Source organism: Cotesia glomerata, linkage group LG3 (genome assembly GCF_020080835.1).
Source record: "Cotesia glomerata isolate CgM1 linkage group LG3, MPM_Cglom_v2.3, whole genome shotgun sequence".
In the NCBI taxonomy this organism is placed as follows: domain Eukaryota; kingdom Metazoa; phylum Arthropoda; class Insecta; order Hymenoptera; family Braconidae; genus Cotesia; species Cotesia glomerata.
Window position 1 is genome coordinate 30,370,571 of NC_058160.1, and position 27,596 is coordinate 30,398,166.

The following is a 27,596-nucleotide window of genomic DNA, read 5'->3' on the forward strand; positions in this document are numbered from 1 at the left end:
TCCGAGTGAATATTACAGTTTACTTTTTTCCGTGTATGTTACAATTTTTAAACACTGAAAATTAACCGAATAGCAATCTTATCTGAATGCAGAACAAGATTTTAATATTACACAAAGACGCATTAGTATTGAATTATATAATAAAAAAATAAAAATAAGTTACGGCACTCCCAAAACGATAATCCGCGATAAACATAACAAGAGTTTATTTTATTTATTTAGAATTTATTATTGCCTCAGCACAATAATTTGATGAGATAATGCATTATATGTTCTGTTAAGATGCGCGTTATCTCAAGTATTACTCGACGCTAAGCATTTTATTATTTATTTATTTGCTATTTTGAGACTCAAACCTACGATAATGATTAATAGTGTTATTATTGCAGTGGCTTGAGCTGATCTGACCTATAATTATTTTCTGATACTAAAGATAGGCGAGTAAACATCTCGTGTTTCCGATCCTCAGTCTTGTGACTTTACGGGATATTTTTAACCCGGTATCAATTATTTTATTTACAATCGACGGTTTAATAATGGTTGAATTAAAACTTGCTTTATTAAATAATGGCTTTTGTTAAATTGCACTGTACTTTCTTCACTATTGACGTTTTTAAAGATATAAGCTCATCCCGATGTTACACTCATCAAGAGTTTTCATTTGAGTACCCACATGCATTTTTGATATATTTTTCATATATACATATTTATAGTATATATTTTAAAGATATAAGCTCATCTCAATGTTACACTCATCAAGAGCTTTCATTTAAGTACCCACATGGTATTTTCATATATTTTTCATATATACATATATATGATATATAAATAAATATATGAAAAATTAATGTGGGTACTCAAATAAAAGGTCTTGATGAGTGTAACATCAGGATGAGCTTATATCTTTAAAAATGTCAATAGTTCACAAGATACAATGTCATTTTGTAATTATGTTAAATTGCACTATACTTTCTTAACTATTGACGTTTTTAAGGATATAAGCTCATTCCGATGTTACACTCATCAAGAGCTTTAATTTGAGTACCCACATGCATTTTTGATATATTTTTCATATATACATATCTATAATATATATAAATATATAAAATATATGAAAAATTGATGTGGGTACTTAAATAAAAGGTCTTGATGAGTGTAACATCGAGATGAGCTTATATCTTTAAAAATGTCAATAGTTTACAAGATAAAAGTGAATTTTCATTCCAATGATACCAAATTTAACCATAAAAAACCCATTTTATCATATAAATACACTGGCCACAAATTTTTTATTGTACACAGAAAATAAAATTTATTTGAATAAATTAATAAAATAATTTTTCTCTTGATTAAATTTTTTTTTCCGTGTAAAAATAAAACATGCTAATAGAATTTTGGTTTAATCTTAGGAATAATTGTTGGATTGCAGTTTATAGCATATAATACGGTGGTTAAAGCAACATTAGCGATATTATAGCAAAGCCAAGTTATATTGCATTAGGTATGGTCATGGAGCTTAATGCCACTAGTAGTATAGTGCCAATTGCCGTCACCGAGGTAATAAAGATCTTGTTCAATTAAACCGTTCATGGCCAATAAATTATTGAATGTGTTCTGAAATAATGTCTCAAATATCAAGATTGACTCGTGATTATCATATTAAATTCAACCCAGAAAATTCTAGTTTTTATACTTGACATTATTTTTTTTATCTATTAATTTATTAATTTAAATGTTATGACAATGAGACTTTTATTCAATTTATCGTTAACGGTTAATTAAATAATGTACGGAAACTATTTAATGATAAAAAAATAATGCTACATTGATTCATCGATTGCCTTGATAGTTTATAAACATATATGAGTTGTTACGGGCCATTAAATATGTTGCGTTTATTTTCCGGGTTAGAAAAATTGATTTTTTTATTTTTGGCAAATTATTTAAAGCATTTTTATTAAAAAAAAAATAGTTATTGACTTATAAAAAGTCATTTAAAACAAAAAATAATTTTTAAACAACAAATTTGTTGAAAATAAACAAGTCCTTGTGACCTTGAAATTATTTTGTTATTGTAATGTGCAAAACAACAACATTTAAATACTATTGTCTTATAAATATATAAAATAAAATTAATAGTTGCCCTTGAATTAGACGAATAGGTGGGAATAATATTTTAATAAATTATAATAATAATAATAATATAAATGAGTAAACAACATACCGAAGTATAGGAATTATTTCCGCGAAAAATGATTGCAAGCGTGTAGGAGAAACTAATAAAATAAAATAAAATAAAATAAAGATGTGTAGTGTCACCATTATGCTATTTGAATAAGAATAAACAGTGCTGATGTTTTGATCGTTAATATTATTGAGAGAAAGGAAGTGGGAATGTTTGTGCCAAGTGAGGAATATCGCGAGTCTTAACGAATGCACAAACAGATCCCAAGAACCTTCAACCGGATATTTTTAATCTCCAAACAAGTAATTCATATAAATAAATTCCTTTATAATCAATACATCATTTTTTTTAAACCGCAATAAATAACTATTCAATAACAAACGACACGTGTTTTTATTATCATAGTTACTTGACACTTTGCTGTAATTTTTTTTTTTATTTATTCTGTCCCAGCCCAAAAAAAGTTTTAGAACCAAAAAAATTTGAGTTAAGTCCTTGTAAATATTTTTTTTAATCTAGAACTTTGTACATAATTGAGATATTTATGAGCAGGAAAATACATGATGTAAATTTCTAACGAAAAATCATCAGAAATAAAAGGGCATGACTAACATAAAATACGACACCAGCTGTGCCCATGAATCTCACTCGAGTTTGAAAATTCCGAAATGCTTCTAAGAAATTCTAGCCTTGAACCTACAGCTTCATGGTTAATAAAACTAGATATTGCATCAGCTAATTTGAATTGTTTAGCGTTCTAAAAATAGTCTAAATACCAAAAATAGTGCGTCAATTGTTAGACCTTATAATATTTATAGTTACACGGAAAAAAAGATTTCTTGACTGGAGAACAAAATTCTTGGCTCAAGTAAATTTTCGGGTGCCCGAAGGAAGATCGAAGTTGTCTTGGCCGAAGTAAAAATTTTTCTTGAAATTCTATTCTTGGTGGAAGTAATTTTTCTTAATTCAAATTATCATAAATACTTGATACAATAAATTTTTATATTTGATCAAGATTTTAAGATACTTTAGGGAAGCAGCGCCACCTACTTCAGCTGAGAAAAAAATTTTCTCACCTTGAGAAAATTTTTCTCTTGAATATTTGATATCCACTTTATATTATTTTAGCGTGAAATTGAATACATTGAATGAAAAAAAAATGATTCAATATTATTTGATCTTCCCATTTGACATGTTCGTCAATAAAAATAGTAATGAAAATTTATTATCGAGATATTTAATTTTTTAGAGCAAGAGAGAAATTTTCTCAAAACAAGAAAATTTTCTTGACTTAAATAAATTGTCTTGGATCAAGATATGTATTTCTTGAAGCAAGGGAATTGATTTTGTTGGAATAAGTGAAATTTCTTGTGTCAACAAAAAAATTTTTTTTCGCCCAAGAAAATAATTAGGAAGAAAAATATTTTCTTGGTTCAAGTGAACCTTTCTTTCTGTGTATAGTTCAGAAGACAGACTTTAAGATTAGAGACTGTACAAGTGATAAGACAAGAATGATGAAACCTGTTGAAAAAATTGACCGTATTTTATTGACGTCAATCAGTTCGTTTTTTTTTTAAAGTAGAACACAAGATTTTAGATTATTTTTTATCAAAGTTACAAAGAATTGGTTTAGACAGAGCGATTATGAAGAATTAATAGAGACTGGAATTAATAATGAATATGTAAGGTCAATGAATGCTATCAAGGTTACTTAACAATATATATTATTAGAGAAAGATGTAATTTTTTTACTCAGTGTATCTTTTTTCTCTAATAATAATTGTCTAAACAAATTTTAATTGTTATTTTCACTTAAATTTTCTCTGATGGTATGAGTCCTTATACCGATAAAATATTATGGTGAAAGAATAATAATGAAAAATTAGTCATTATCCAACAATTTGGATCGGGTAGTCTGGCTTATAATATTAACTATCTTTGATTTAATAAATTTAAAAACACCGATCTTCATATATTAAATATACAATAGTAATAATATTAATAATAGTAATACGCAACCAATACGAGTTAATTAAACCTAGATCAGGCTGAAGATCTACTAGACTATTAAGTAACACGAAAACATCAAAAAACTATGTCTATCTTGGACCTTAAAACAGAATATCGAACCTAGTCAATAAATATAGCTCAGACATCGATTTCTTCATTAACTCAGTCTCAAGATTCACCTCCAAAGTCAAGGAATTAGTATTAACAGGCGAGACCATCTTTTTCTCGCTTTGCTCTCACGGAGTTCAACGGAACTATCTCTGTCGCACTCCCAACAGCAGAGCAATTGCAGTTTCGATTGGTTTGACGAAGCGAATGAAATTTTTGAAAAAACCTCTTTGTGGTGAAATAGTTTATTAAATTATCTATTATCTCTAAAAACGTTTTTTCAAAATTTCCATTCGTTTCGCTAAGCCGATTGAAACTGCAATCACTGGTCTCGGCTGTTAACCAACTAGCACTTATACATAATCCTATAATAATTTAAATATTTATATACGGATTTCTAGTGTACAGGCGTAATAACGCCCTTTTACACCCTAAGCCTTATCATTCTGCTTAGTTAACTCTGCCTTATCATTGCGGCTGTGGACCGACTTGTGCCTTCTGTACCGCATTTGCCCTGATCCTCACCACTCGGCTATTGGAACAGTAACATGGCAAAACCACAGAGAAAACCCATGTTAGTACAGTCGGAGCTGGGTTAAGTCTACAGTGATTGATAACAAACTCTTCTTTATCGACCACTGGAGCATTAGGCCCCTCTCCTAGTGTGCAGAGATCCCTCGCGCTAGCCAACGCTAACTAGAGTGGTCACCCATTCAAGTTGTTGTTTAAAATGTGTGATCGCCCAAGTCAGACGTGTGCCGCCCGGCTATCTCTGCCACTTCCAGAGGCTGGCAACGTAACGTAACGCACATATTTTTAATTATAATCACTGAAAAATATTGGTGTGCGTGCTGGGATCGAACCCGGGTCCCACTCTTTCGAAAAGCGAGCACCGAGCTGACCAGGCCATTGCCAACCTTCTTATAATAATTTATATCACTATAAATTTATATCACTAGCCATTAAATCATTTTTATAATAATTTTAAGTACTAAATAATTTATGTACATTGCCGATTTGCGTTTATTCTAATAAATAAAATAAAATAATAACCAAAAATTTTCTAAATTAGTATTATTATTTTACAACGACCAATAATTAGCCATCAGCATTTAGTTAATGCAGCAATACATACACCAATTAATATTACAGCAATGAAAATGTATTGTACACGACCTCTAGCAAACTAATTGCATTCTATTAATATAATATGATAATTTTTATAGTCGTGTCACTATTTTTAATCGATTCAATAGTCCTTTACCCTCTGACTCATTAATCGAAGCTAATCTTACCTCCAATTTCTTTAAATTTCTAATTTTTGATTCTCAAGAATTATTAAACCACTAGTGAATTTAATTTTAACACTTAGTTTTTTCTAGTGCGTCGTAAAATTACAAAAAAAAAGCATAAGTTTAAATAGACTCATCATTATTAGAGTAATTACCAGACAATTATATAAAATTATTAAAGAATTTATTGATTAAAAAACCATATTGTTTCGAAATAAAACGCTATAACTTTTATCTGTACAATATATATTTTTAATTGTTATCAAAGTTTTTTTTCTTGCAATTTGACCTTGTGTGTAAGACGCAGTTAATTTTCATCAGCCAAAAATGATTTTTTATAAAAACGACTTTGTTTATAAGTATAATTATCTTAATCGTCCTTTTTCATTCGGCAAAAGTCATTCTCGGACAATTTTATGTACTTATATCTTTACGATTAATGGAGGAAAAAAATTCAATAGGATAAACAATAATCGAATGATAAAACTGTATTAATAACTCATAAAAAATGATGAAACAATTTGAAAAATTAAATGAGTCAAGGCGTAATAAAAACAGTGACAACCAGAGCAAAGTAAACGGCTTATTAAATAATATCAATCGATACTGTTGACGTCATGTCGCGCGGTTAAACGATTAAAACAAAATCAGAGCATTTTACAATTATATTATTGAATAAAATGTAAATACGGTTAATAAACTTACACAACCTTCCATGTCATTCATTTATTTTTTTCATCATCCTTAAGTATGCTTAATAATAATAATAATAAATTATAACTAAACTGTAAATTATCCGCTTACATAACTGAATTTTTGGGGTTTCATTTTTACGTCAGAAATTAATCCATATTTATCATCGCTGTTAGCATTTAAAAGCTTTCGTATGACCTAATGCATTAAATATTATCAATGTACCGAGACATTACCATTTGAAGCGTTACAGACTCTTGTGCATAAATCATTCATCATAACTCTGTCGTTTTTCCGATAATTATTTGAATATGTAATGTAATGTCAACGACCTTCTATTATTGACATTACGCTCTTTGACAATTAAACTGTCTGCAAAGAGATTATGATAGAACTGAGCTGAACAACTAGTCATATATATTAACTTCTTATCATCTATTACTCGTTATACAGAAATATATTATTCAAAATGAAATATCGCGTGGTGTTTAAATTGTCAATGCTAATATAATTTATTTCTTCGGTAATGGATGTTCCTCTTTCTCTTTTTATTAATATTTAACATCTTGCAATCGATTATTACCAATTTGGTGTAAATTAAAAATTCATTTTGTTACTGAGTAATATCCAGCAAAATTTATAATTTAAATTTACAAGATATTATTGAAAAAAAAAAAAAAATGATATATATTTTTACGAAAAGATATACTTAATTATTTAAAAAAAGCTAAATCGTTTCTGCGAATTTTAGTTTCTATTTTTAGTTAAAAGTAAAATTTAGGTCAAAAACAACAATTGCGCAAAGTAACCCGCAAGTTATTTTTCACTTGCGTAAATACTTAAAAATTTAGCACTAAGTGCATAAAACAAAATTATTCTATTGAAAAAAAAGTAAATATAGCTTTACCTCTCGAGAATAAAGCAAATATTAAAGATTAAACTCAATAACAATAATGATAAAAATAATTTTAATACAATAATTTCTGCAGTCTAACAAACTGTCAACATCCTCGGCAAATGCAATTTATTTATAGAATTATATGCGTATTCATGCGCAATATTCGTCGACAATCGCGTGACCGAGTGGTTGGATAAGGTCAGTAAATATTTTCCGCGCTTTTCATTATACATTCATGCTTACTATTTAATTAAAATATCAAATTTCAAATCTACATACCACAAAATTAGAATTAATTCAAATGCAATTGTCTCAAGCAAAGATCATTCACAATCTTAGTTCGGTATTTGCTCATAACGCTGCAGCAATTAATGTAAAAATAATCAGCCAAGACACTATTAATCCCACTGAGAGTGTGAATGAAAATCTTACTGACAGTTTTAATTGCTAGTGCTTATTATTTTTACTATTACTATTTACATCTCTCTCGATTAGATCAATTCATCTCCTACATCTCATCGACTTATATAATGATTGCAAGTAAAAGCTTCAACGACATAACAAGTTTAATTCAACACAATAGCTTGTTTTTTTTTTAATCTTCTACCCAGTCAAGGTTTTTACTTGTCTCCTCTTTATATATATCACGTCAATCTGTTTTCATTAAATATTTTCAAAAGCTTCATGTCGAATTTAAAAGTCATTGAATGGCTATTTTCTTTCAATAATGATTTAATAAATTATTTATCACGAAAAAAAATTTATTAAAAATAAATTATTGATATTTAAAAATTTACAAAAGAAAAAAAATATTTTTTAAAGTTTATTTTAAAACTTAAAAATTATTTTATTAGTTCTAAAATTTTCTTTGATAAATTTAATTTCTTTTTTATCAGGTAATAAAAATATATTTATAAAAATTAATTTTTGTAATTTATCTATTTTTAATATTTTTTTTTTTGGTATAAATTTTCATTGGAAGATAGTAAATCAAAGAATCACGACGATCGCATAATATACAATTACAGATACACATCTGAACAGTATAAATTAAAGAAAAAAAAAAAAAAATAATAAAAAAACCGTGTGCAGAATGGAAAGGAAAAGGATGTGGAGCATTTTATTTATGTGTGTTAGTCGTATCTTCATGCGCATACTTATACAGCCCAATAAAGTCAAGGTTTTCTGATGAGTTGGCGTAACAGAGCGATGTACGATGTACCACGTCATGTGCGGGCAAACTAGTTAATTGCATTCTTAAGAATAAAATAATAAATAATACATTTAAACATCAACAATACCTATTATTATAAATTATAAATTATAAATTGTAATAATGCATAACACGCATACGGACTAAATTTAGCCTTTAGGTTGCGTTAGCCAATCTCATTTGTTTATTCTTATCTTGTTAATATTCTTAGTATTGTCTTGTATCGAGAAAATGAAAAGGGTGTTTTTTGTACTTTGCATAAAATATTATCTAGAATCGTGATAGAACACCGAGGTCAATTCAATCGGAACATGCTCCGATAGATTAATCACCTGTAAGATAAATCACTTCTTGACTCGTTGCAAACTGAGTTGAATTTACGGTCGTCTTTGCATTATATGACTCACACCCACGCTACTCTATATTATTATTTTTTTTTATATATAAAATTATTTCCTTATTTATTTATTTCTAATATAATGATAATAATAATTATAACAATAATAATAATAACTTCAAAATTTTTTTTATTATTATTATTGTTAAATAAGTTTTTTAAAAAATCTAAATTTTGAATTTGAATTTTGAAATAAAAATAAAATTTTGCTTTATTAAATAATGACTTTTGTTAAATTGCACTGTACTTTCTTAAATATTGACATTTTTAAAGATATAAGCTCATCCTGACATTAGACTCATCAACAGCTTTCATTTGAATACCCACATGCATTTTTTATATATTTGTCATATAGACATATATATAATATATATAAATATATGAAAAATTGATGTGAGTACTCAAATGAAAGGCCTCGATGAGTGTAACATCGAGATGAGCTTATATCTTTAAAAATGTCAATATTTCACAAGATACAAGGTCATTTCTTATTTATGTATCTAAAGATAGAGAATTTTTGAATGTAAACTAAATACTTATCATAATAAATTGGCTATTGGTGAGAATGATATGAAATCTTGAAAAGGCACAAATTCAAATCAAGACGTTTGTAATGACACTAAATTTCACTAAAAAAAACCGATTCTATCATATGACTATCCTGGACACAAAATTTTTCTTATTCTCTTAATAATATAGAAAATAATAATAATTATAAAATCGCGCGATAAAATATTAATTTCTAAAATATTTAAAAAAATTTTCTGCAAGTTTGCTATAAATAGTTTAAATTATCATATAATTAAAAAATTTAAGGTATTTCATTGACTTAATAACGATAATAACTCGGAAATTCAGTGGATAATTCAAGAAATTGCTTATAAATAATACATAGAAGGGGATTTGAGATAGAATATCTTGTCTCGGACTCTGACGAGAGATTATAGGGGATTTTAGTCAATTTTTCTCATTTATTAGTTTATATATCACATAATTTGTTTTCTTATTAAGTTAAATGAAAGTAATTTATCAACCACACTTGCGAATCGCTTCTAAAAAAAAAAAACTTATATTTTCATCAAAAATTTTCGATGATTAATTTAATTTTAAATCTAGTACAACAACTTTTTATTTAAAAAAACATGATCAGCATACGATTTTGAAACTGGTGTTGTGAAAGAGTTGAATTTTGAATAACGCATTCATTGACCCGTCAACAAACCTATTAGATGACCCAAAAAAATGGCCAACTATTATAAATTATAAATTATAAATTAAAATCCTCGAAAGAGAATAAAACATTAAAAAATTTATCAAAGACTAGACCAAGAAAAATTGATACTTTCCGAAGTTTAATGACCTGTAAATATTAATAATAAAATAATAAACTAAAAAAAAAGAACCGCAAGAGAGTGGAGCATAAAATAAACAATTAGCATGGCTAAAGTGATGTCGTGATGAAATAGCGAGACCTCGACGAGCATTCACTGGGTTTACTACTCATACTACACTAGGTGTCGCAGAGCTCGCAACAATTCTGCAGCAGCTCTTAGGTCACTCAAGTTCATTGGCTCTTTTTAACTGCTGCTCGTGTTCTAAGCGCTTATATATATATCTATATTATATATACTCTTATATGAGAGCATCTCATCATTATCATCATAATCTCTTTGACTGTACCAGTTGCTCATCAGACTCTCATCATAACACTCTAATCGCAACTGTAACTATGACAATCGCAATCGGTAAGATAAAACACATCCAAGCCATACCTAGATCCCAGAATTGAAGACTCAACGCTATTTGCTACTTACGAAATAATCGCTACTTATATTAATGTACTTGTGTCTTTTTGTAAGCTATTACCCAATCCCACTGCTGTATAGTGATATTGTAGACTATAAATGCCAGTACAACTATCAACAGCCTCATGTATGTATACATTCACCAGTTTTATGTTTGCTGAGTGATATGAGTCACTGACCGACTAAATAGACAACTATACATATTCCTCAACTCGGTTTCCCTTCCCTATTCTGTAGAATATAATAATATAATATCCATGTTTCATGGCATTTTATATTTACTCGTCTATAATAACATATGTATTTTCTCTCGGATCCATCAACTCCGCTATTTTTTATTAGATTTTACTATTTAATCCCGACAGCGCGATAAATAAATTAAACTTATTTATTGCCTATTGCATCCGTTCATTGCTTGCGAACAAAATTTATTTTTTATTTTATTACTAATTCATAGATTCATAACTGGGGAAATTTTTTCAGTATTTAATTAGTAAATTTTATTGATATTTAAAAATTTTTTTTAACTTTGCAAGTTTGAAACTTTTTAACGACTGATCAAAATAATTAAATAAAAATATATTCTTGTAGAAAATTAAACGTTCTACAAAAAAAAGTCCTCAGTAACTTTTCGATAAATTTATTATTTAAAAAGTTATATTAAAAAATTCTCTTATTAATTTAAAACAACAATTTGAAATTTTTAATTTTATCTTTTCATTTTTTTTTAATTTCTATAAAACCCTTGTAGAATTAAATTAAACAAACTTTAATTTTCTTTAATTGAAATTTTCTATATTTTTTATGAAATTCTACTTGAATTTCATCCTATGTGATAAATTTACTCTTTAAAAAGTTATATTAAAAAATTCTCTTATTAATTTAAAACAGCGATTTAAAATTTTTAATTTCATCCTTTTATTTTTTTTTAATTTCTATTAAACGATTGTAAAATTAAATTAAACGTTTAATTTTCTTTAATTAAAATTTTCTATATTTTTTCTAAAACTCTACTTGAATTTCATCTTTTGTTTTTATTAATTGTCCAGTTTATTTAATTTTTATTACAATTATTTTTCTTCTATTAATTTCTTATTTGGTAGCGTTGTTATTTAAGTTATTTATATAATAACTTAGTCATTGCCGTTACTATTATAATTATCAAATGCTAATTGGTTAATTAAGTACTCTGAGGTATTTGTTGTTATCTTATTTGTTTGTTTTTTAACAATACATTGTTTTAACATATTATAATTTATGCCGGCGTTTCCTGTCCCGTAGATAGAATAGAGTAGAGTGTATTAAGTACTCGTCACACCGTCACACCTTCAAGTAGGTCGCGTCAATTCATTGTCGTTATGTATGTATGAGTGTACTCTCTAAGCCTTGAATATTAATCGTTTGATCAACAACAAACAATAAATTACAGTTAAGAGAAAGTAAATCAGTATGAATTTTTTTATTGAGCATAAATAACCACATAATTGACAAAATAACCAGTGTAAGTGAAAATTAACGTCTATTTTATTTATCATTTTTTTTAAGTAATGTTAATATAAATATAAATGTTAGATTTTATTCCCACAGGTCTGTCGACCTTTTACCAATAACGTATCGCTCTTTCTTTACATATGCTGCCGTGTATGTGCACTTACACTGCAAAAAATTATGGTAAAACGTCACGATTGATAGAACTGATCCTATTGTAATCGTTGGAGCGTAAAAGCTCCTCAGCAAATAATGTTATCCAGTCTCGCTGGTATAGGCGTGGTGATCTTTCAGCTTCTTTCCTTTCTCTCATTTCTTTCTTCTTTATTATTTTTATTTATTTTATTTATTTATCTACTATCATTATTGTTCGCTTATTTATTTAGAAGGTCATTAAGTGTAGCTGCACCGTTTTTTGACCCTTACACATTTTTTAAATTAACTTAGTAAAAAAATTAATCAATTTTATAAAATATTGACATTTTTTTCTTTATTAAATATTTCATTTTTTTTGCAGAGTAAAAAAATAAATTTATTACTTTTGAATCATTAATTAATTGTAAAAATTCATAAATCTCGATACTTTTCTTTCAATTTTTTATTTTTAAGAAATAAAATTGTGCTGAATAAATTGATGTTAAAAAAAATTATTTTAACTATTTCAAACTAAAAAAAAAAAACTTTCATAATTAAAATTATTTCGCAGGAAATTTAAGAAGAAAACTTTTGAAATTAAATAAAACTAGCAACCTTGCAGTCACTATGTGACTTAAATAATGACTTTTGTTAAATTGCACTGTAGTTTTTTAACAATTGACTTTTTTCAAGATATAAGCTCATCCCGATGTTAAGCTCATCAATAGCTTTCATTTAAGTACCCACATGCATTTTTGATATATTTTTCATATATACATATATAAAATATGTATAAATATATAAATATATGAAAAATTAATGTGGGTACTCAAATGAAAGAACTTGATGAGTGTAACATCGAGATGAGCTTATATCTTTAAAAATGTCAATAGTTCACGAGATACAAGGTCATTTCTTAAATATTGACATTTTTTAAGATATAAACTTATTTTGATGTTACACTCATCGAGACCTTTTATTTAAGTACCCACATGGCTTTTTTTTTATATATATATATATGGTATTTGTGAAATATATAAATATATAAAATATATGAAAAATTGATGTGGGTACTCAAATGAAAGGTCTTAATGAGTGTAACATCGGGATGAGCTTATATCTTTAAAAATGTCAATAGTTCACAAGATACAAGGTCATTTATTGATTCTCTTAATAATATAGATTAAAAAATGATAATAAATAATTGTCATTACTAGTTTTGATCAACCGTGAAGATAAAAATTGTCCGAGTTGTCGGTAGTTTATTTAAAAGGAAAAATGAGTATAGCAACAAACAAACAAACGCTAATTGTAGTCATTTCTCGGACACAACTCGTTACTTCCTACCCTATCTCGTGTCAAGACACTGTAACTGTGACAATTGTTAAGTAGAAACGTTTATAGTTGCCGTATAATATTATGGCGAGTAATGAGCTATAGAAATCACAGTAAAATAAATTAGCAGTTTGCAGGGTTATAATAATAATAATTAATTTTTTTATTAACTCCTTGTTGCTTACAATATAATTATTGATCCTTTACATAAATAAAGAGAAAAATAAAAATAGGAGGTGGTTATTGAAATAGAAACGGATGAATTGAAAATAATTGGGAACTGAAAATAAATATATGAGTGGGATTTTGATTAAATTTACCGGGCATTGACTTGACACTATTAGGGTCTAGAAAAAAAAATATATATAAATTTTATTTAGAATACTGACGCAATGAACTGTTTTTGTTTAATTGTCGCGTATATATATATATAGCTTCAGTTTGTCTAAAAGTGAAGATGACCTCGCTTTCACCAATGGAAATTTTTTGACCTCAACAAATTTCTTTATCAAATAATGACGTCAATATTATGAATTTATCCAATTATTGTTTTTCCTGTGATTAATAAAGGGAGCGTTTATTTGATTGATTATCCACAAAAAAAATATTTTATTGAATTTGATCAATAATAAACGATCAATAGATAAATAATCGCTCTTATTATCTCAAATAATTGACACATAATTATAATTAAATCTTTTCTTGACAATTAAAGAGAATTAATATGCTAGATTTTTTAATAAAAATTTTATTGCCAGTTAAATAAAATAAAATTAAATTTCCGGTCTTTGATAATTAAATGATAGCGCGCTAATTTATATACCAAAAAAAAAAGCAAACAATAAAAAAAGTAATTGAATTAGCAGAAGGATCCTAAGTACAAAGAAGCATCGAAAGTTCATGCACGTGTCGTCAATCTGCTTATGCTTTTTTTTGATTGGCAAAAATGACCCGGGGCCTTGAGAATTATTTTCGATGAGACTATACAGTAACCTTGTGGCCAGAAATCTACGCGTGGCAAATCCTTTTTTTTTTTATTGCGTACTTTATTTCTTATTTTGTGTCCGTCTTATTCTCTCTCCAAAGTAAAGATCAACAGAAGCATGACAGGATTATTTTTTTTTAAGTTACTTTTTATCTTATCAGCGAGGCAAAAATTAAACAAACAAACTACTGCTTCTACTTTATTCAAATCCATAAAAAATAACTAACTGTAAATACTAGAATATTTAATCCTAATAAATTAATTTGTTTTTCTTTAGATTTTTAAATTCAAGGGGAATTTTTATTAATTACCGTTTTATTAGGACTTGTCTCCTGAAACGTACTTAGTTTAGAGACTTTAAAAATTAAATTATTTGATTTTATATTAAGTACACTGATAGAAGGATTTATTTGCATCAAAAAATATTTGTTAATAGTTAACAAATCATTTATTAGAGAACACTTTTGGGTATTAAACAAATATTTCTTAATATTTAAAATGATTTGTTTATATTTAATAAATCTGATATTTATTTATTAAATATTAATAAAATTTTTTTAAATACTAAGAAATATTTGTTAAGGACTAAAAAGTGGTATTTAATAAATGATTTGTTAAATATTAACAAATATTTTTAATTATTAACAAATCCCTCTATCAGTGTAATAAATAGCTAGAAATTAGTATGTTGAAAAATAATATTTTTTTCAAATGCAATTTGTTTTATATATTTTAATAATACTCCAAAATTTATTGTAATTATTTGAACATTCTCTATGTATATATAATTTGCCATCTGACTTAATGTCTTGATATTAAAACTAAATAAATAAGTAAATAAATAAATAATTAGATAAATAAATAAATTAATTAATTAAACAAAAAAAGTTGCTAAAAACTAAATTGTTTGTTTGTGATTGATGAAAAAAAATTTTTTTTCTAAAGAATAAAAAAAAATCACAACAAGTACTGACTAATTTATTTCTTCTTACTTTTTTTGGTAAACTTTTTAAGCTCAAAGACCGGTTTGCTCCAGAACGTAAACACGTTGGTCCAAACTATACACGTTGTAAATAAAAGCAAGTATTTTGATGTGAAGATGGTCCTTGTTTTATTGCCACAATTTTATTTACAATAAAAAGAAAAGGATTTAGCGTCTCTCTGTTTATCAAAGCCTTAAACTTGAACGTGTACAAACAATATCATTTTCTTCTTTACTTTTACTTATATTAAATATTAAGCGCTTATTCTTATCAGCTGTACAATAATTATCTAAAAAGAACAAACAACTTATAAATATTAATAAATTATATAATTGCAGAATATTCAGAAAGATGGGGAGGAAACGTCATCTGAAGCCGTCGAGAGCGATGAGAAGCCGGAAGCAACTTTAAACGGATGCGGAAAAGAGTCTGCAGAAGCATCAGCGGGTAATTACACAACTTATAAATAATAGTATACAATAAATAGCAATAAAGTTGGATTAGAAGAGTGCGTTTTATAGTTTGTAATAATTAATAATTAAATCGATCCGAATTTTGTTTGCATTGCACTTTTTAAAAATTTTTAAATTTTGAAAAAAGGGAAAAAGTATAAAATGTTTTAGAGTGAAAAAACTCGGAGTACTCTCTTAAACTCTCACATTTCTAACGAGTACAATGTACTGCCGATATATTTGTGTGTCGAGTACATCAACTCAACTTCTGTTGTTTATAAAATGAACCCGAGGTTGTCGGGTACTGAAAGTAGAGCTTAACAATTAATTATTAATGTATAATTGCTCGGGTTTAAATGCGCGGTATTTTTATTCGATAATTATTTTGTTTTCGTGATAAAATGTTTTTTTAATTTATTTATATCGATATTATATATTGTTTGTAAAAATATAAATACATACAGATGTCTTGCTCGAGATATAATTATTATTATATATTTATTTAATAATAAACCGGCAAAAAGGTGATGTATATATGTATTTGTTTCATGACTCACGAGTAAACAAAAGCCTCTGGTCACGATACCGATGTTATACCTTCCTCGGGAAACTTTCCACCTAATCGTTTTAGTTGTTACAATTTACAATACCCTATTTTTATTTTTTATCATTAACATAATGATACCTTTCATTTTAAATAAGACTAATCTTACACAATAAAAAAAAAAACAAAGATTAAAAATTATAAAATTAAGATTAAGTAAAATCTTAATTATTTATATCAATTGATTAGCTCATTCTTTTTATAATATAATTCAAAACAAGTTGAATAATAAATATTATTATGTCCTAAGATAACACAATAATTATTTTCCGTTTTTAAAATTCCATGACCTACGACACTTTATTAGATAATAAAGTTTGTTTAGCGTCGGAAAAATGTTTTCAGTTTGAATTTATGTTTATGACGGCAGACCATTCGCTGTCAGAACATTAGTTTTTAAATTAGTTATTACTGTCTCACTCTTTTCATGGTCAACAGCCCTCATATATATACATATTACACACATATTTAAACGAAATACATGCGGAGTATCGCTGTCATTATTTATTACCAGCGATTTTAAGTTTATGCTTATTCAAACAAAAAATTTGACAACAAACCTTTAATTTAATTGAATTATTAAATTATACGAGCAATAAATTAATTGTAAATAGAAAATTTATAATTTTAATATTAGTTTTGAAAACTCATTTCTCGTAAAAATATTTATCTTTATAAATTTAAAATAATTAATTTATACACAAAAAAAAAAAACAAACTTCTTGCGCTAAAAAAATTTTAAGGAAGAAAAAAATTATTTTGGAGCAAAAAAAAAATTTTGACTTCATTCAAGAAATTTTCAATCTTCCTTAATATTTTCTTGAGCCAAAAAAATTTACTTTCTAGTCAAGAATTTTTTTTTCAATGAAAAAATTAAAAAACTTTTTTTAATTAATTAAATTTTTTCCTCTTTAATCAGAAAATAAATTTTTTTTTCATTCAACTTCCATAAAATTCATTAAATAAAATATTTCCGAATAAAATAAAAGCCCAAGTAATATAAAATAATTTATTTTAATTACATTTCATCTTAACCCCAAGTAAAAATAATTGGCCTAATGATTAGATGATGTATATAATACCGTCCGAGGCAAGTGAGCTGAGGAACATAAAGATACATATATATAAAATTACTTCCCACTATTTATTTTCCTTGGTCCCTCTCTATATATAGTATAATACACAAGACAGAGCAGAGAGCCTGTATCGGGCCGGGTCCTCGATTCGCATGCAAACCGGTTTCGCGATTCTCCTCGTGTTATCAGACACCAACACTATTGCTATACACCTCGGTCTTTTATTTCAAATTTTTCCATCAGCTCGGTACACTATACTAAACCCAGCAGCGCAAATAAAATGCTTTTTATCTTCAGTACATCATAATAAAGATAAATAAAAAAATTATTTTATAGCTACTTGATGTTAATAACGGTAAAAGTTTTGTTAAGCTTACCTATTACACTTACATAGTCACTAGATAATCTCTATAATTTAAGCTGTCGAATATATCAATGAACTGTATCATTTATCGTTTAATTTATTTAAATACGCTATCACGTATTCAAAAAACTAATTTTAAGATAAAAAATAATGAAAATTAAATAATACATTGTAGATTGTAAGTACATAAATTTTTTGTTTGCCAATTAAATATTGTATTATTTTTTAATAATACGAAAGTTAGCCGATGTTTTAAATTTTTTTCAATAATTAAATTAGAAAAAAAAAATTTTTTTTAAATGCACTTACAGTTTTTCAAGTTTTTTATAAATGAAATTTTTTATTTTTTTTATTGAAAAAATTATTACAAGAAAATAAATAAAAATTTGCATTTGTTAAAAACTTGAAAAACTGTAAGTGCATTTTTAAAAATATTTTTTTGTTCTAATTTAATCATTGAAAAAAAATTAAAAACGTCGGCTAACTTTCGTATTATTAAAAAATAATAAAATATTTAATTGGCAAACAAAAAATTTATGTACTTACAATCTACAATGTAATGTTAAATTAAACATTTAAAATATGAGTTATAATTTTTCAAGCCGGCTGAACGCTGATAAACATCGGCCCTGAAGCATTTAAACCGCAATATTATTGAGAAAGTGTTCGTACCCATCTGCTGTACATTTTATACGCTTTTTTCTCTTTATTTATTTAATTTATCCTTTTTTGCGCACTTGAGCCTCTGAGAAAGTTTTTTTTTACAAACTAAACCCCTTTGCTTGCGAATTGTGTCAGCTAGTTTTTGCGTCACGGCTTCTGTCTTAATTTTTTACCAAAAAAATTTTGTTATCAGTGAAAAAATAAATTGATTTGGTTTTATTAAACTTGTTATTGCAGCAAGTCTTTGCTGAGTTGAATCAGGTGGAGTAGATGAGGGAGGATTTTATAGCAGTGATACCAAAAGTCGATAGTATCCCACGCGACCTTCCCCTTGACCTTGAATTGCGTGGAACGCGTGCTGACGCTCCCTTTGTAACCAACAAACCATTACAAACATCAATCTACATGCAGAGATATTTAATAGTGCACCTACATTTATATCTATATTTACACTGCTCGTCGATAATTGATTTTATTTAAGAACTAATAGCTGAAATTAGAAACCCAGGTACTTATATTTTCCCACGGTGAGCGAAAAAAGTGCAAGTACTCCGTACATAACCATCGTACATTTACATCGATACCAGTAAAGATTATTCAGTATTTGTACCAGAGACCGAAGTATAGACTACTTTAGCTTTTAGCAGAGCGCATGTGTGCAAAAACATTTAAACTCCCACTAAAGTGTTCTCGTGATGCTGTCGTTGCTACGTGGCACGTACGTGGAGGCCTTATATATCCACATTTTCAATAAAAATCCTTCGATCCATCCACTTGAAATTTAATTTTATTTATATTATGTTTTATAATTAATTCATCATTTATTATTGCATATACTTGCAATTAAAAAATAATTATCTGGTATCTGAATCCTAATTTGAAATATAAAATTTCTACGTAGATTATTTATAAAAGAAGATTCTGAAATTAGGCGATCAGATAGATTAGCAGCTAAGAATAATAATATTTCCTTCAAGATGCCAAATTTTGCTCCGGTTTTGGAAGAACTTGCCTTCTGAAATTGTAAATGTTCTCAGTTTAGACTTTCAAAATTAAATTATTTGATTTTTTATTGAGTAATGAATAGTTAGAAATTAGTATGCTGGAAAATAATATAATAATATGATGAACACTGAGAAAAAAAAAATTTTTGTCCAGAAAAAAAATTTTTAGGCTCAAAAATCGTTTAAAATGAATTTTGGTTTTTTGATAAAAGAATATTAATTTCTATCATGATAATTAAATGTTGGTATTAATTGTGATAGATTAACAAACGAATAGTTTCACGAATTAAATAAAAAATACTTCGATTAATTCGATCAATTCTTTAGACAAGAAAATATATTCTTGAAAATTATCAACAGTACTTTTTTTTCTCAGTGAATATTTCTTCACTGATAGAAAGATTTGTTTATAGTTAAAAATATTTGTCAATATTTAACAAATCATTTATTAGAGGCGACTTTTTAGTCCTTAACAAATATTTCTTAGTATTTAAAAAGATTTATTAATATTTAATAAATGAATATCAAATTTATTAAATACAAACAAATAATTTTAAATACTAAGAAACATTTTAATACTAAAAAGTGATCTCTAATAAATGATTTGTTAACTATTAACAAATATTATTTAATAAAAATAAATCCTTCTATCAGTGTTTTTTTTTAAATGCAATCTATTTTATAAATTTTAATACTCCAAAATTCACTGTACTTATTTAAACATTATCTATGTATAAACAATTTGCCATCCGGCTTAACATCTTGGCATTAAAACTAAATAAATAGATAAATAAAAATAAAATCTAGTTGAAGCATAGAAGGTATAGTTACACTAGAATTGCCCGAGATGGTGAACATCAGAAAGAAGTATCTATAACTGTTAAAGATTGTTTCAAGCTCTTCCATTTGATACTTCAAACATCTAGCTATATTGTATATATATATATATATATATATATATATATATATATATGCTATATATATATATATATATATATATATATATATATATATATATATGATATTTTATATCTTTGTCCTGCGTATGCAGGCTGGGTTTAGTATCGTGTGTTCACGCATGAGTAAATCTCCAACTTGGTGTATGTACGTGACCGGCTCGCAAATGGAGTAAACTCATACTTGCAAAGATTTACATTACATAGTTACATATATATACATGTATTATATCTAGCGAATCCACCATGTTTGCCAGAGAGTTCTGTTCCGCGCACGCTTTGTACGGCGTACATTTAAATCCATCTTTCTTCACTGTTCGCCAAGCCAGGTTGTCTTCTCGCTTGCTCATCCTCTTACACATAACAAACGACCAGCAAAATAAAACGATCAAGTTTACGTGGCCGGGAATGCGCGCGCATCGTTCTCTCTTTTTACCAAAACAACTATTTAAACATATATATAGATATAATATCCATGATCGTTTTATTTCCCGTAGCTCGCAGCAGTAACATCTGCCATTGTATGTTGTTGCTGTTGCCGAAAAATTGCCAGCCCGTGACACTGTAATGTCATGTACTTATTTTAGTTTTATTTTAAATTATAATTGTTTATCATTTGCATTTTTTAATTTAACTTACCTCTGTTAAATTTCCAATAATTTTATAATCATTATGATTATAATATTCGATTCGAATGTACGAGACTAGACCGAGTTTCTCAACCGCTTATTTTAATTCTTCATATCTTTGTAATTGACAATTTAGTTTTTTTTTTTTTTTAGTAAGATAAATTATGATACTAAAATTAACAGACATTTGTTAATTTTTCCCAACGAAACAATTAAAAAAATTTTTATAACGAATCAATTATAATAAAAAAATGCTTCTAAAAATTTTCACTTGTAATTTTTATTAATTTTCACATGTGAAATTTTTTAATTTAAGTTTTTTTTTACAATAATTCAATTGCCATAAAATTTTAAGAATATTTTTTATATCTATCAATTTCAGTGTCATAAAAATTAATATAATTAACTATAAGAATTAAGTTAGCTGACATTTAAAAACTTTTTTATTGAAAAAGTCATTACAAAAAATAAAAAAAAATTTTAATTTGTAAAAAACTTGAAAAACTATAAGTGCAATTAAAAAAAAAATATTTTTTAGTTCGAATTTAGTAAATGAAAAATAATCAAATAATTAAAAACGTCGGCTTACTTTAGTATTATTAATTAACTATAAATAAAAAATAATACTAAAGTTAGCCGACATTTTTGATTTTTTTATTTTGCTTAATTTATTAAATTATAACTAAAACATATTTTTAAAAAATTGCACTTATAGTTTTTGAAGTTTTTAACAAATGAAACAAATTTTTTAAGATAGTTCTTTCCCAACCTATAGTTTATGCTACTGCTGTCTCTTTCATTCGCTAGTGTCGCCTCTCTTACGGGCTGTCGCTCACTTACTTCCACGCATGACTTTATTTGTTTACTTTACTAGCTTATCAATGATTTCTCAATAACTATGTGGTAAGGAATTCCAGAATTTTGTAGGGTAATTTTAGGTAATATTAGTTTTTCGTGAAATTCTTAAAATTTCTTCAATACAAAAATAATAAAACTTCGCGGTTTTCTCTCTCTTTTTCCATACCGTCTGTGTAAAAATGTCATTTTCAATTGCAATTATCTTCGGTTAGACGTGGTAAATCGTTTCTAAATTTTAACAGCGTTTGTATTATGTATTTAAATACTTCTATACGGAGTTAGGGAGATTTCTTGAATTTTTGCTTTTTGGGCCTAACTACCTTAATTAACCCTTCAGCCCTCTCGCTATGAGATTTTCTCTCACGCTCATCAATAACTCAAATTTTCTTTCAAATTTCAAATGGAATGACTATGTGATTTTTTTTCTATCTGCCAAAAAATTAATATTATTTCAGATTGCAATATTATTATTTAAATTGTTCTATACTATAAAAAAATAAAATAAATTTTATTAACTCTGTGAGATATTTTCTCATCGCAATAGTAAAGTAGAGGGGTCAGAATTTAAAAAATCGGGTCTGATCGGTGTAGTTCGGAGGTTCCCGTAAGAGTGCATTTGTGTTTGGATGTATTATTATTAAATAAGTCAATTTTTTTTTTGTTTTAAAAAATTTATCTTGTTTGAGATTTTTTAAATTAAAGGGGCTATAAGCATGCGTGCGCTTCCACAAAAGGCGTGAGAGTTTTTCTCATCGCGCGAGTAATGATAGTAAATCGTTTTGCGAGAGTGCTGAAGGGTTAATAATAATTTTTCAATAAAAAAAATCATAAAAATTTTTAGATGTCGGCTAACTTTATTTTCATAAATAAAAAATGTATTTTATAAATAATCTAAAAAAATTTCCAGATGTCAGTTGATTTCAATTGTCAATTTTCGATAACTTTCCATATATTTTATCTTCATTGCTCTTTTAGATGACTCTGATGACATCTTTAAAACAATATATATTATTATAAGTATTTCATTAATCAAAAAAAAAATAAAAAATACTTACAGTTGTTTTTTTAAATGAATACAAATAAAAAAAATTTCTTCGAAATATTATTCTTCCAAATACGTCAGTTGCGTTAAGTCATTTTTCGTAATATTTTTAGTAAAATAGCAACCAACGTGGGTTTTGCATCATCCATTTAACTTTTAAATAAAGAAAACATGTATACATACATAAAAAATAAATGCGTGAGTGTGTTTGTATAGTATTTTCTAGAGCTTTAGTTTTAGACAGCGCATAAACAGTGGGAATAAATGTGAGCGAGGAAGAAAGAGGGAGAACTGGGCGGTGGAGAAAATGAGAACGACATAGTGCCTACGTGACACAAAGCGACGAGTAGAGGGCGTTGGCGAAGTCGCCTGATCTCAGTTTGGTGGCGCGCGGAGCGCGGGACGCGGAGAGCGGTTGAAAACGAAGCAAAACAAAGGTTGCCTGGTGGGGGATTAAAACCGCCGGGGAAGTTAGTAGTGGTGATACAGGGTTGCCGGGCTCAGTCGGAAACCAGCTGCCGAGTAATGAGCAGTGCGGGAAGGTGATCGCGAGCGTGGCCAGATGTGTTAGTCGAAGGGTTTTAAATGCGCATCCGAGCCCTATTGCCGCTTAATGCGAGAGGCTTTGCGATAGCGAATAATAAAATTTATAACATCAAGGGATTTTTATGCTACTTGCCTAATTATTCCCGGTTATAATTACACTTTTGTTTATCATTTGAATTTTTAAATTTCAAATAAACCTTCGTGGGGAAAATCAACAGTGACAAGCTGCGGAGAAGAGCCTGAAAGCTTTTCGACGCTTTGTTTAGTTGGCCGTTTGAAAGGATTGAGAATAATATTCTGAGAAATAGAAGCTGAGAAGAAAGCAAGAAGAGGAGGAAATATTTCTGAGTGTTTATTAAAGGAAGGAGAAGAAATAATAATAACAACTGGAAGAAAACAAGAGGAGGTTTTTACAGATACAGAAGAATTGACAGAATAATTCTATTGAAGAATAATTACAAGAGGAGTGCAGTGTCAAAGTCTGTGATAGTATTTATTGAAAAAAAAAAAGATTTTAAAAATATTTAAAACTCGACTCGTAATTAAAATAATAATTTTAAAAATAATAACAACATCTTGATTGTATTTCAGAGTCGATTCCACTCAAAGTACATCTTATTGAGCGGCAAATAATAGATAGGCTTTATATATTTATTTATATCTGTGATACACTGATATACAACGGTCCGGAACCCGCGGCTGCTGATTGTTTTTGCTGAGAAGAAATAATAACCAACATACCAACGGTCAGCCTATTTTATATAATAATAACTATTGAAAAATAATAAAAAAAAAAAAAAAAAAACGCGACTGCTGTTTTAGACAGAAGGTACGTTATTTTATTTTTTCTAAATAAAAGAGTGTATATCATTGTCATCGTGGTGATCGGTTGATAAACCGAGTCAGCTTCTCGATACGAAGAATACAATACCATCATAAATATAAAATAAAAATAGTTATCTATAGAACTTGTTATTCCAATAACTGCGGGGCGATTGTTTGTATATCAGTAATTAAAAATATAAAATATCTAGTGTATAGGTGTTTTTGTATATACGACTGACTCTTTTTTACAATTATTGATATTGGTGCGTGATATAAATATTGAGGAAGAGCAAAGGACAGCCAAATAAAAAATATAAATCTTTAAATTTGTATTTAAATATAAAGACTCGTTTGCATTGTTTCGTATTTTGCAACAAAGTTACAAGTTTCAGAGTTGTATATTAAGCTGACAGATTTATAATTATTATAATTGCTACTATAAGAAGAAACATGGTGGAAAAAATATTGGAAGAGCGTGAGGATGGTCATCAAGACGCCGGAAGAGGTAAGAATTATTTTTATTTTTAAATAATGATAATAAAAATGTATTCATAACTTTTTTTTAAACTTCCTGAACTGAAGATCTAGGATTTGGAGAGTAGTAATTTTTTCAACGCTTTTTTCCGGTGTTATAGAACAACTCAAATAATTCGACAGATATTGTACAGGCTTCATGATATAATACAAACACATATTCACTGTTATATTATGTATAAGCCGGGTGTTTGAACTATTCTAATTCCCGAAGACAATGAAGCCTGTTTAGTTCACTTGTATGGATTTTTGGAATTATTCAACGCTGTTACGCAACAAATTAAAAAGCTTTTGCTTATACATCATAAATGCATCATCATACTCCATTAGTTAACATGCAGTTGGTGTTTACTCATACTTTTGCAATATTTGTCGTCAAGCCAAGACAATTAGACTTTATTGTAACACATAGTCCCTAAAAATATTAACGAATCAACTTCTGAGTTGCATTTGCTAATATTGTTGTTTACTTTAAAACCTAAAATAGACAGTTGTTTTTTTTTTTTTTTTTTTTTTTTTTTCTTCAGGCGTATTTATGGTCTGTTATTAATACCACAGCAAGTTTATTTTATTTATTTATTTCTTTTGTTAAAACCCAACAGCCCAGAGGGCCAATAACAGGGTTACTCAACTGATACAGAGTTGAAGATAGTAACAGAGTATAAACAATATTATATAATATATAATGACTCTATATAAACCAAAGCTTTAATTCTTAAATGCTAATTATTTGCTTATATTAATTAATTAATCAATGTTTTCAACGTTTTGACGACAAGCTGAAGGAAAGTAAAGAATAAAACAAAAGATAGTTACATATTCTTAGAGATGATTATGATAGGCTTACAATGTTGAATTTTTGGTGATGTTAGTATGCCACTCGGAAAAAAAAAATTAACTTGATTCGAGAGGAAAATTCTTAAACCAAGAAAATAATTTTGAAGAGGATAATTTTCTTGAATCAAGACGAAAAATTCTTGAATCAAGTAAAATTTACTTACACCAAGTAAAAATTTCTTAGTTTAAGAATTTTTTTACTCAAATCAAGAATATGAAGTTCTTCAAAATTATATACTTGATTTAAGAACATTTTTTTTTCTGTGCAGGTAATCGGAGTATGTAGTATTATCAGTCAGACTGCTAAGGTTTATTAAGTTTATATTTATTTATTTATTTAGTAACCCAAGTTATATGTAGCTTGGGTTTTGTCATCGAAGAACGTAAAAATAGAAGAAGTAGTAGCTTGCATTATTATTCCCCGCAGAGAACTGGGATTTTCCAGGTCTAAATTAACCTCCCGTGTTCTTTGTTGGACACAAAGAAAAATCAAAGCAATCTGTCGACTTTGTTGAAATTTAGTTGTGCTGGCTAACCGTTCCCGGCAGTTGGCAGGGTGTAGATTATTTTCGAGGAGTTCAAGTGGGTTAGTCGGATCACCAGGACAAAGAAAGGGACCACCAGAAAACGTTTGGTAGGACAAATAGAAACAAAGAGCCACAGCACACTAATATACCTATCCACCCATGAGATACATAATAACACACACTTTTACTTTGTAGATGTAAAGGAAGTAGATACGGGAGAGGGAGAGAGAGAAAGAAAGAAAGAAGAGAGAGACAGCAGAACAACAAGAGGGGAAACAAACAGAATAACTTGAAAGGGCTCTGTTGTTCATGTCAAATTAAACCGTTGACTAGTTTACTGATTTACGTTTCTATTTAATGGAAATAATAATCCATTAAGGACAAAGGGACTCCATTTTAACATCATCAGTATTTAATACTCATGCTCGGTCAAATATATTGTCAATATCTCTCTGATTGTTGTGTAACAGTTACAGAATCTTTGGCCATTAGCCCGGTTCACAATAGAGCTATCAATTCCAACCGTTTGGTTCTTTGTGCCATTTTAGCTTAATTATTAATTATTTTATCAAAGACCCTTTATAAGGCTCATGGTGAGAACATTCCAGTTTTGTTCTTTATTCATGAATTCCTCAAATGTTGACGGTATCACGCTATTGTCTTCAGTCAATTATCTACTTTGAGAATAGAAAAAAAAAAAAACTAACAGAGCAAGCAATAAATTGTAGAGATTTTGTTTAAAATCTTGTCTCGTCTAGCGTGTCGCGGTTTTGCTAAAAAGAAACTTAAGATTGGAGCGAAAGGTCGAGCGTTAAATCACAGGCTTCCTTTCGCGATACCGGAAAGCAATTTAAGTATTATTTTTAAAATTTATATTAAATTTATTTAGATAATTATATTGTGTCTTCAAAATTTAAATATTTATAAAGCTAATTTGTGTTTATTTCCGATACGAGTTATATAAAAATTAAAGAGATATTTAGAACAAATTTACCGAGCGTGATGACATTTATGACTTGTAGTTTTATAATTTACGCAAAATATTTCCCACCAGATCTTGATGTCCAGCGACTAGTACATTTACTTGGCTCTGACGATGTAAATATACAGATAGATGCATATATAATAGCTGCGGTTGGGAATTGTATGAGT

General features: G+C 27.6%; 1 protein-coding gene and 2 long non-coding RNA genes across 4 annotated transcripts in view; 2 read left to right on the forward strand and 1 right to left on the reverse strand.

Moving 5' to 3' along the window:
- The window catches only part of LOC123261264 (MAP kinase-interacting serine/threonine-protein kinase 1-like), a 42,656-nt gene that overhangs the window by 5,105 nt on the left and 9,955 nt on the right, over positions 1 to 27,596 (forward strand). Inside the window, exon 2 of one of the 2 annotated variants that reach the window (XM_044722831.1) lies at positions 15,866 to 15,974. In XM_044722831.1, coding sequence (XP_044578766.1) covers positions 15,866 to 15,974 — 109 coding nt within the window. Of the gene's footprint in view, positions 1 to 15,865; positions 15,975 to 24,486; positions 25,052 to 27,596 lie in introns of those variants that run through there. The other variant, XM_044722832.1, reaches the window with a different exon arrangement.
- Positions 18,549 to 27,527, reverse strand: LOC123261266. The gene is made up of 3 exons (XR_006508639.1): positions 27,517 to 27,527; positions 20,522 to 20,602; positions 18,549 to 19,701 (listed from the first exon to the last, which is right to left on the reverse strand). It is a non-coding gene; the product is annotated as an uncharacterized LOC123261266 (long non-coding RNA).
- On the forward strand, positions 25,067 to 27,218 carry LOC123261265. The gene is made up of 2 exons (XR_006508638.1): positions 25,067 to 25,947; positions 26,187 to 27,218. It is a non-coding gene; the product is annotated as an uncharacterized LOC123261265 (long non-coding RNA).